Genomic DNA, 9,835 nt, shown 5'->3' on the forward strand with positions numbered 1-9,835 from the left:
AAGGAAAATGTAATCTGATTCTAATTCATGTGTTCACAAAATGTTTATTGGAGTTCATACAGTTAATAGGCTACAACAAAATCCATGTTAATCTGAAATAAAAATGTGCTCCAGTTGATTGAACCTTTAGCAGCTGAAATCTTCAGGTCACACTCGACAGGTTTTTGGATTTCTCTCGAACTATTTTAATAAAATGATTGTTAGTTATATAATGTATTGCGCACGTGGCCTTCTTTTGTCCTTCTTGGCTAGATACTCCGTTTACTTTAGATGACGGACTGGAATTAGAGAGAAACAGCTTGCCTGATATAGTCCAACACATAACCACAATAAAACAGGAAATTGTCATTTTTACAGAGCCGAGCTAGCCGTTTCCCCCCTGCTTTATGCTAACCTACGCTAGCTAGCCGTAGCTACATATGTACTGTACAGACATGAGTGGCATCAAGTGTTTGGACATAGTTTTCTGCTGTAACCCCCATATAAGAGCTTGAGCGGTGGCGCATGCTCACACGCGCTAAAAGCACGTGCTGCCCACCTGGCTATGTCAACAAAGCTCGGATAAGCTCGGATAACACACAGAGGGGGAGACTTCCTGCTCTGCGCAGGCGGGCATTACTCCTCGATATCTTCAGATAGCAGATAGTTGTCTGCTGTATATTAATGTTCAGAATGTTAAACAGTCCCTTTAAGAATACTTAAATATGCTGAATTCAGACAATGGCGAAAAAAAGCCAATATAAAATGTGAGAAATCTTCAGGGTGTTACATCCTGTATGGAGGCAATGTGTTTTGCGTGTGTGTCCATATGTCTATTTAACACACAGCTAACACACTCAACATGCAGACTATCCAAACATAAGTCGACCAATAATTATCACAAACACCACAAATATGTGATCATGATCACAACATTTCTTTTAATACAAAGGAGGAATGCATGTTTGTTAAGTTTTCACAATGTAGTCTCATTTAATCTGCTACTAGTTTTACAGTTAGTGTTGTGAGGTCAGTGCATAAAGAAATATAAAGTAAGTAATAAAGGGATAAGCTCCATGTGGAATGTACCATTGTTACACGACCATTGACTGACGGGGATGTAACAGAAGAATGCCTCTAAATGTAAATGGCAAAAACACAAAAATAATAATTAAATTAAAAAAGATCTTTCCATCCTTTAAAACCAATACAAATGCAATTGCAAACTGTAAAAAATGCTTCCCATTTCACAGTAACTTCCTCTTCTATGATCTGCTGTTCTGAATAAAGCTAGTGTGAGACTGCACTGTCATATGCATCAGGTTACATTTGTATACAGCACAACTTGGGCCGAGTCCACTGAACCTCTCATTTTAGCTTATTACAGCTCGAGGACAACCGACGACTAAACTCGAAATCCTGGTTCTTTAGGGGGCGCAAAGAGGCAAGTATTTCTGCGTATTTTTAATGATTAAGTGGACAAATACGATGCCTTTTGACATTACAGAAACCTTCGTAAAGCCGCAGGTCGCTCCTGATAACATGAGGTACAAAAAAAAGAAGAAGAAAAAAAAGAAATCACAAGCGCTACCTTTTCATTGACCGCAAAGACAACACAGAATTAAAATACACACATATTCAGCTACACTCTCATCAGCTATCAGTCACATAACTCTCACGGTCAGGATGTGTGTACCATCATAGTTTCCTACGGTTCACCTTACACATGGCGTCCTACAATGAAGCAGTAAAACAAAGCATAAGTCACACAACGAGTAACAGTTGGGGGAGTGGCCTGATATGACATCACAGTTTAGCAGCTTTAACTACTTGATTAAATAGCCCTAATGGTTATATTTGTGAGTGCTTTAGGGGAAGAAAATCATGTTGGAGGTACTCATTTGCCTTGCTATAGTATGTCGACCTTCATTAACTTCAAAAACAACGCTTTGAATCACTACTTCGTGCATTAACGTGAGGCATTTGTGGAACTGTAACACCTTCAAAGCCCTTCAATATTAGTGTGGGGATTTTGCAAAGCTCAAAGCTGCACTATATGTACCACCGAATAGCTGCTACAATACTCCTTCATATGAAAAAAACAAAACTAAATATTATCTCACTGTCAGAATTCACTCTACGTAGATGATAACCCCGGTTCTCAACCACAGTCTGCAAAACAATCACAGAAATGATCAGCGGTCTCCTTTTCGTCGCAATATTTGACCTGTTTGTGAGCCACCGTGATCCAGAGTTAGTCGCTACCCCTGCACTACATTCTTCCACTCGCACAGCTTAAGGTACTGTTGATTCTAGTAAGGCTACGGTCTGTGGATTTAGTGAGTGTGCCCTCCGAATGTAGTGGTCCTCCGCCTCGCTCACACATCCCCGTCCTCGATTCGAGCCAGCTGCCTCTCCAGTAGCTCTATTCTCTGGCTCTGGGCGAGGACGACGGCTCGCAGGGCCTTCATTTCTGCCAACAACTCGTTCAACAATTCGTCCTGCAAGAAGGAGAGAAGGAACAAGTCAGACAACAAACTTGGAGCACTTAAATTGTCGGTACGGTCAATACGTCTCAACTCGCCTCTCTCTTCGGCCTTTCGGTATTTCCATCCGTCTCCCTTGTGGCTACTCGCGGCTGTGGCACCTCTTCCTCCGCCTCCTTGGCGGCAGAGCAAGGTGTGGATGTGGGGGCTGCTGCGTTGCCTGTTGAAGGCGGGGCGGTCCCGGTCCCAGAGTCCTGCGAGACCAGCTTGGGTTTGCTTCTGAGGGTGTCTCTGTGCTTGGACGGAGGAGCCGAGTAGCCGCCGCCCAGAGAGACCAACAGGGGCGGTGCATCCTGTCCGGCGATCCATTCGTCGGCCAGGAGAGCCGGCTCTGAGCCGGCTGTGTCCGGGTAAAGGTCTACCTGAAACAGATCTGACTGGGGAGGAGAGACGGAGACAGAAAAGTGTTTATTATACATTTATGGATAACCAAATGCTTTCACTTCCTTTTTTTTAAAATAAAAACACGCATGGCTTACCTTTCGTGGTACAGTCATAGAAATGGGTTCCACTTTCCTTTCATGCAGTTTGTAGAACCTACAGAAGACCAGGAAATGAGTAATCTCATTAAAGCATAAGGCTTTCTTTATGGTTTACAAAGCCCATGAAAAAAAAAACACATGCATCTAAATGCTTCATTACTTATTGATGCTAACTGTGGCACTAAGCCTCAATCTTATACATATACAGGAAATGCAACGCATAGTTTCACTTTAAATAAAGGCTCAGTAACGTCCTATAAAGGATAAATGTGGCTTATTTATTTATTTGTATTAGTTGTAATAATAATAATAGAGGACTAAACTACATGAGGTTTTGGCTACACAGGCAATACTTTATGGGTCAATTTATTCTTGTTTTGTATTGTTGTCTCAGGAAAAATATATAATTCATCGCCAGCCATTTAAAAATATTTTTAAAGTGATTAAAAGAATATCAAGGAAAACATGACCAAACATATTTACCTGGCAATTTCACACTTGTTGACATCGACGCCTCTTTTACTCAGGAAGCCTGCTCCTCTCTGCGGCTCCTTGCTGCTGTACAAGCTGAGGAAGTGCACATACGGGGATTCGTCTGTCACCTCAAAGTACCGGATGGTGCAGTCCCCCTGAAAGCCAGCAGAGAATCTAATTAAGACCACTGAGACAAAAATGAATCGATACGAATTTTTAACATTTGTGTAACTCTGTGTGCGCTCAACACAATCCTTAGCTTCCTACCTTTCCACACAGGTACACCATGTTTGTGTCAGGGTCATAAAAGGGTAGAAGGACCCCGTTACTTGTGTCCATCTCCTGTACTGCCATTGGCTCAGAGAGATCCTTCTGTAATAAAAAAAGAAAGCACAAAACATTTATTTTATAACACAACTTGTGATTGCATGCATACAATCTCACTAAATAAATTGTGCACTACTTCCCACACTGACTCTGAAAGTTGGCATTGAACAAATTGTGCCCTGAAGAATCATTCAATATGGACGCAAGACTGACCGTATCCCACAACGCCAGCTGTCTCTCACTCATGCGGCTAAAGCCTGTGGTGAGGATCTTCCCGTCGGAGAGGAACACGGCTCTCATTGGCCTGGTGCCGTCATGGACCTTCTCCTTCACCTGGGAGAACAAGAACAGGACATTGCAAATAGGAAAGCCGCAGCATCCACATGCACGGCACAGTGTGGCATAACCTCTTTTGTATGGCAAGAAATGTGGCATCACCTTGAGGACGGTGCCCCGTCGCGGGTCGATGACACGCAGAGCCTTGTCCTTGCAGACGGTACAGACGGCACTGCCGTCCTTGTTCCAGCAGACGCTGTAAATGAGGTCTGGGTGGGTGTCGTTCAGCTGGTACACAAGCTCCCCCGTGCCCACGTTCCACACACAAATCACATTATCGCAGCCTGGAGAGAGGAAGACACAAATGCAGGAACGTGAACGTAAGGAGCAATGCCATGAAGAGCTTTGTATACCAAGAGTAGGACAGGGAATCGAAATGCAAGTTAGTACCGTGCTCAAAACAACAGGAAGCTAATGTAGGTTTGTAATGCGGTGTGATTGATGTCAGAGGAGACAGAAGGCTAAACCTTTACAGACGGAGTGGGACACACAAAAAATGATTATTTCACTGGAAGGATGAGTTAGTTATTTTTAAAAAAAAGGTCGTGAAAACATATTTTCGCCACAAATTCTGCCGACGTGTGACCGGTTTTGGTTATTGTGAAGATGTCTTGGTCACTGGTTTGACAGAGCTCAGTTGGAGAAGGATGATATCATGTACTTCTGAGCACCAATCAGAATATACGACTGGCCTATATATGGTCAATGTGCTAAATTGTGACCAAATTGTTACAGCAATAGTGAATGTGAATTCCTGGATATGAAATGTTCACCTGCAATTTTCTGTCGTGTTCCCACTAAGCGTAACACATGACGTGTTAGCACATAACAGCCACGTTTGTCACAGTTATTGTCAGTATTTGTTGACAAGGGAAGTGAGAAGGAAAGACTGTGATGAGTGAGGTTACCTGCAGTCAAGAGGATATTGAAAGCGGTTGGGTGCCAAGCCAGGATTCCCACTCTTTTACTGTGTCCCTCCAGGTTCACAATGGCCTCAGTCATTGGGCTCGTCAGGCCCCCGTCTGGGATCTGCCACACCTTCAAACCGCCGGGCACAGCAGACATTTGTATGTGAATGTGATCCATTCAGGTGCACGACAGCTACTGTGATTTTTAAGCAACGCATTGACATACAATAGCTTCTTGGTGACTTTGACGGAAACGCTCTTCAGGCAAAAGCAATGAGGAATGTTAGGTTGAAACTCTTTATTCCTAATTTCTGCTCTCTTACCGTATCGTAGCTAACATATATCAATCTTCTTATATAACTATTGGCAAGAAAGAGGGAATACAAGCGTTAACCTACCTTTACTGTGCAGTCCTCTGAGGCACTTGCAATGATGTTGTCGTCATGAGGAGACCACTGGATGTCCAGCACCGGTGCTGCATGGCCGCACACCGTGGGACACGCCTGGTCGACTCTGCCGCTCTGTGGGAGAAAACAAAAAAAAGTTAAGTTGTTCCCTATTGGTCTGGGAACTGTAAAAGTGCTGCGTGTGCATTAGCCGGACATGGAGCGAAGCGTCGAAAGACTTGCTGACACATTGCTTTTAGTAGCAGAGTGGAAGATAGGAAACATGATAGAAGCTTTAAAAATAAGATATTGATCCTCTTGTCTATTTGATGCCGATATGAAACAGAGAGGGGGCGTGCACCTTGCTGATCGGCACAACGAGGAAGGAGCCTCCTCCGCCGGCTTCGATGATGACGGCGATGAATTTGGGGTTGACCGCGCAGAGGCCGGTGTCCCACGTCACGCGGGACACTCGGACGTCGTCGATGCAGTGCTCAGCTTTCCACGCCTGGGCGAAGACGTGGCGGAACTTGCTCTGCCGGACCACACCGCGCCGGAAAGACATGTCTGTGGAGACGATTTACAGTTACAGGCACTGCTGCACATTGCTTCAATGTTCCACCTTAATGGTATGGACGGCTATATATTCTGAATCTGTTTCACTGGGAACTAAACAATACCGTTTAAAGATAAAAAAACAAAACATTTTTGTTAAAAAAACATGGATCATGCTTGAAAGACTGAGTTGACTGTTCACATAAAGAAACAAGAAAACAACAAACAAACAAATTATAAACTTATGGCTTGAAGCATTTCTTTTCTGACTTCTGCTATTCTGAATTTGTTCAAAGTATACTGCAGTGCTCATAATATCAAAACTGATGTTTTTCTTTTTTGTTAATGTGTAACTGGACGATGTCTCGTTATACTTTTGGAGTTTAATAATTAGCTGTGTTTTCCATGTGAGGTGGGCAAAATGTCTGACATGGAAATAAAACACACCAACACACACACGCACACACACACACACACACACGATAAATTACTTCTTTAGTCTTTTTCCATTCCTAGAAAGCGGCACAAATGACCTCCGATGTGGCTTTCTGACAGCTAATTAAAAACCATTGTACATTCAGTTATTTCACAGCTCATTCAACACATCCCCAACACCTTTACGTTATCAAAACAGCAGGCCAAATTCTTTCAGACAGAGTCTGTCCTGAAAAGCTTCAGTGGACAAAAGGGCATGATCCGCCTGAAACCAAAACATGCCGTGGCACAGTGAGGGAGGGGGGCGGGGGGACAGTCAGAGCTAGCAACTCTATGCAATCTACCCAACGCTTCACAGTTGTCAAAGCAAATTGTATTTTAGCATGTATGCAGATTGTCGTTTCCATCCCCCCCAGTTGCTTGTGAGGATAAAACAGCGCCACAGCCATGCAGCTGTGTATAGTAGTACACCTCCATCCGTGTACGGCCATTAAATACTATTCTCCTATTGTATAACGGTGGTTTTAATTCCCTTCTATATAGTTACAAGATATCCACATAGTATTTTACACCATTTATATTGGTTTCTATTGTTGCCTGCACACAATGCGAGCAAATATGGCTTTTGCGGCGCGTAACGGTATGCGTGCGCAGCAACGCATAGTTAGTACCAGACTGAGGAATTTTAAGGAAACGACAAGGTTGTTATGATCGAGCACAATAGCATACCTGGCTTTCGACTTCTCCTAATTGGACAACGGATCACTAAAGACTCGGGCGTGACGAGGCCAATAAAAATAATCCTCCGCCAGCAGCAGTAACTTAATCCTCTACTGTTTCCGGGCAGGCGTTCACGTTGATTGCGCAGACCTATAAACAAAACACGTCCATTAGAAATAAATGCGCATCCGTGCTATCACCAAAAATGCAGCTATTCTCATGTTAGTTTGTCAGTAATTACGCAAGTCGGATGTAGTACGAGCCTGACCTGACAGCGCATGCCCCGTGCTGATGTAGATCTAAACATTAAACGACGCACGGCGACGCCGAATGGAGTCGGAAGAAGTAGCGCAGACTGGCTAAATGCACACGGCGTCCGTGTTCGCCCCGTCTCCCCCTTTTGCAAACGACCAAATTGAAGAGCGGAGCAGAATCCCAGACACTTCCGCTAATGGCAGGATATATCAAAGACTACGCAGGGGAGTCAAGAGGGAGACCGTCCGTCTACATCCGGGCTCCTGTCTGCCAGACCGGATGTGTACGCATATGCAGAAAACACTACATACCAATGTAGCCGAGGGTTATGTTGCGCCTATACTTTATAATAGTAATAAAATAATAACACGGGGCTCCGTAGTCTGCACCAAGATGGCAACCACTTTATTCTCTTTTCACACACTCCACAATAACCTTTTTCCTCTTCCCCTCCTTCCGTTGTATCCTTCACAATAAAAGCCCCAGACACATACACTGAAACACTGCTTTCTATAGAGCTCTTAAATAAGTACAATTTTGAGGTACTTGTACTTTACCTGGGTTTTTTCCATTTTATGCTACTTTATACTTCTAGTCCACTGCATCTCAGAGGCAAATATTGTACTTTTTACCCCACTTAATTTATTTGATATCTTTAGTTACTTTAAAGATTCTTAACAATAATACAACATATAATCAACAATTATTTTATCATGTATTATTATACGGTTAAAATAAAACTGGTGGTGAAATTCACCAGCTTCCTGGCAGTATAGTAAAAAAAAGAAAGAAGCTCTACCTTTACCAGCTGCAACATTAAAGTGATACTTACACATCGATGCATTATGCAATATTATACTGAAATGGGCCGTTGTGCAGAATGAGCACTTTTACTTGTACATGAAAAGTACATTTTCAAGCTAATACTATTACATACAGGACTCGAAGACGTCGATTGGTTAATTCTTGGTTAATTCTTGGTTGCGATACGGGCGCTGATTGGCCACCGCGGACAATTCCTGGTTGATTTGTGGTTACAGGTGGAAAGGTGATTGGCTGTCACAACCAAGAATTAGCTCGACTCACGGGTGGCAGGGAGCGCGACTCAAGTGTTGAGACTTCCATCAGCACGTCTCCTGAAGCGAGGTTACATCTAGATTAAAAAAATGAAATTCTAAAGATTAAATGGGCAAATAATTTGGTAACACATAACTCAAGGCAGCTTGTGTATATTATACTACTATCAGTTGTATTCAGTCATGATCACGATGTAATATTGATTTTATATATTTTGTCCTGTCCATTATTACATTACATTATTATTTTATTTATTCTTTTCATCCACTGCACATCTCCGTGAGCTCGAAGACGTCGATTGATTCATTCTTGGTTAATTCTTGGTTAATTCTTGGTTAATTCTTGGTTAATTCTTGGTTGCGATACGGGCGCTGATTGGCCACCGCGGACAATTCCTGGTTGATTTGTGGTTACAGGTGGAAATGTAATTGGCTGTCACAACCAAGAATTAGGTCGACTCACGAGTGGCAAGGACCGTGACTCAAGTGTTGGACCCTTTTGAGGTTGGTGCAGAATAAACAGCTTTTGGTTAAGACAAAAGTGTGTTGAATGCGTTTCAGTGTTTCATATTGATTTGAAAAGGCAATTGCTAGACATTACCTCAATTAAATTATATTTGTTTGTATAAAATAGGCGGCAGTAGCAAACTACGTGGTGACTCGGTAGGGAACCGCAAAGCCACCAGTTCAAGACCCCGCAGGTCCGAAGTCCTGAGTGTTTATCCACCTCTACCAGTTCACTGTGTACTCCGAAAAGCGAACTGTAATCACATCACTTGTTACATATTCACCCTTTGAAGACACGTTTTTAATAACTATTACATTTTCATTATTCTCATTTAGCTAGAATTATTGTCATCATAAGTAGAATAAACTGTTCTAGCGTGTTGTGAATGGAGCTTCAGCGCTACCTGCTGTTTAACATCTCACAAGGCAGGTTCATTATTTGTTCCCAAATGTGTTGTTTTGTGGAGCAAATGTCGGTTTTCGCTCGAGTTAACACAACACCAACGTCCATAACTTACTAACAGTCCATAATCCATACTTATCCGGTCCCTTTAATACCACAGTAGATCAAGAGTGCCTCTAAATACAACGTAGCTTTTTATATGCAACAAGTGGCTCCGTGGCGCAATGGATAGCGCATTGGACTTCTAGGTTGATCCGAAGGGATTCAAAGGTTGTGGGTTCGAGTCCCACCGGAGTCGACTTTTTGATTCGTGTAGCCCTGAAACCCTATAGCGATATGTTAGTTACATATTAACGAAAACACGCACATATCAAGAGTTTACAGTTCTTTTTGTGTAAACTCAAATAGTGTCCTTTGAAAGGTAGAGAGCCAGCTTGTTCAAACGT

At 42.8% G+C, this 9,835-nt stretch overlaps 1 protein-coding gene and 1 non-coding gene across 3 annotated transcripts; one reads left to right on the forward strand and one right to left on the reverse strand.

The window, feature by feature from the left end:
* Positions 1 to 893: 893 nt before the first annotated feature.
* Positions 894 to 7,694, reverse strand: coro1b (coronin, actin binding protein, 1B). Of its 2 annotated transcripts, XM_076112287.1 has the most exons (12): positions 7,417 to 7,694; positions 7,158 to 7,298; positions 5,800 to 6,005; positions 5,451 to 5,573; positions 5,053 to 5,182; positions 4,247 to 4,428; positions 4,022 to 4,141; positions 3,749 to 3,853; positions 3,491 to 3,636; positions 3,005 to 3,062; positions 2,564 to 2,902; positions 894 to 2,480 (listed from the first exon to the last, which is right to left on the reverse strand). In XM_076112287.1, exons 3-12 carry the CDS (start codon positions 6,001 to 6,003, stop codon positions 2,358 to 2,360), a joined length of 1,530 nt encoding a protein of 509 aa, XP_075968402.1. In that variant the 5' UTR covers positions 6,004 to 6,005; positions 7,158 to 7,298; positions 7,417 to 7,694; the 3' UTR covers positions 894 to 2,357. The 2 variants fall into 2 exon arrangements, with proteins under 2 accessions (XP_075968402.1, XP_075968403.1); XM_076112288.1 differs by lacking the exons at positions 7,158 to 7,298; positions 7,417 to 7,694 and adding an exon at positions 6,485 to 7,104.
* A 1,905-nt stretch (positions 7,695 to 9,599) lies between these two features.
* Positions 9,600 to 9,687, forward strand: trnar-ucu (transfer RNA arginine (anticodon UCU)). The gene is given in 2 exon segments: positions 9,600 to 9,636; positions 9,652 to 9,687. It is a non-coding gene; the product is annotated as a tRNA-Arg (tRNA).
* Positions 9,688 to 9,835: the final 148 nt, after the last annotated feature.

Source organism: Anarhichas minor, unplaced genomic scaffold, assembly GCF_050575085.1.
Source record: "Anarhichas minor isolate MPS153535 unplaced genomic scaffold, ASM5057508v1 ptg000049l, whole genome shotgun sequence".
NCBI classification, from domain to species: domain Eukaryota; kingdom Metazoa; phylum Chordata; class Actinopteri; order Perciformes; family Anarhichadidae; genus Anarhichas; species Anarhichas minor.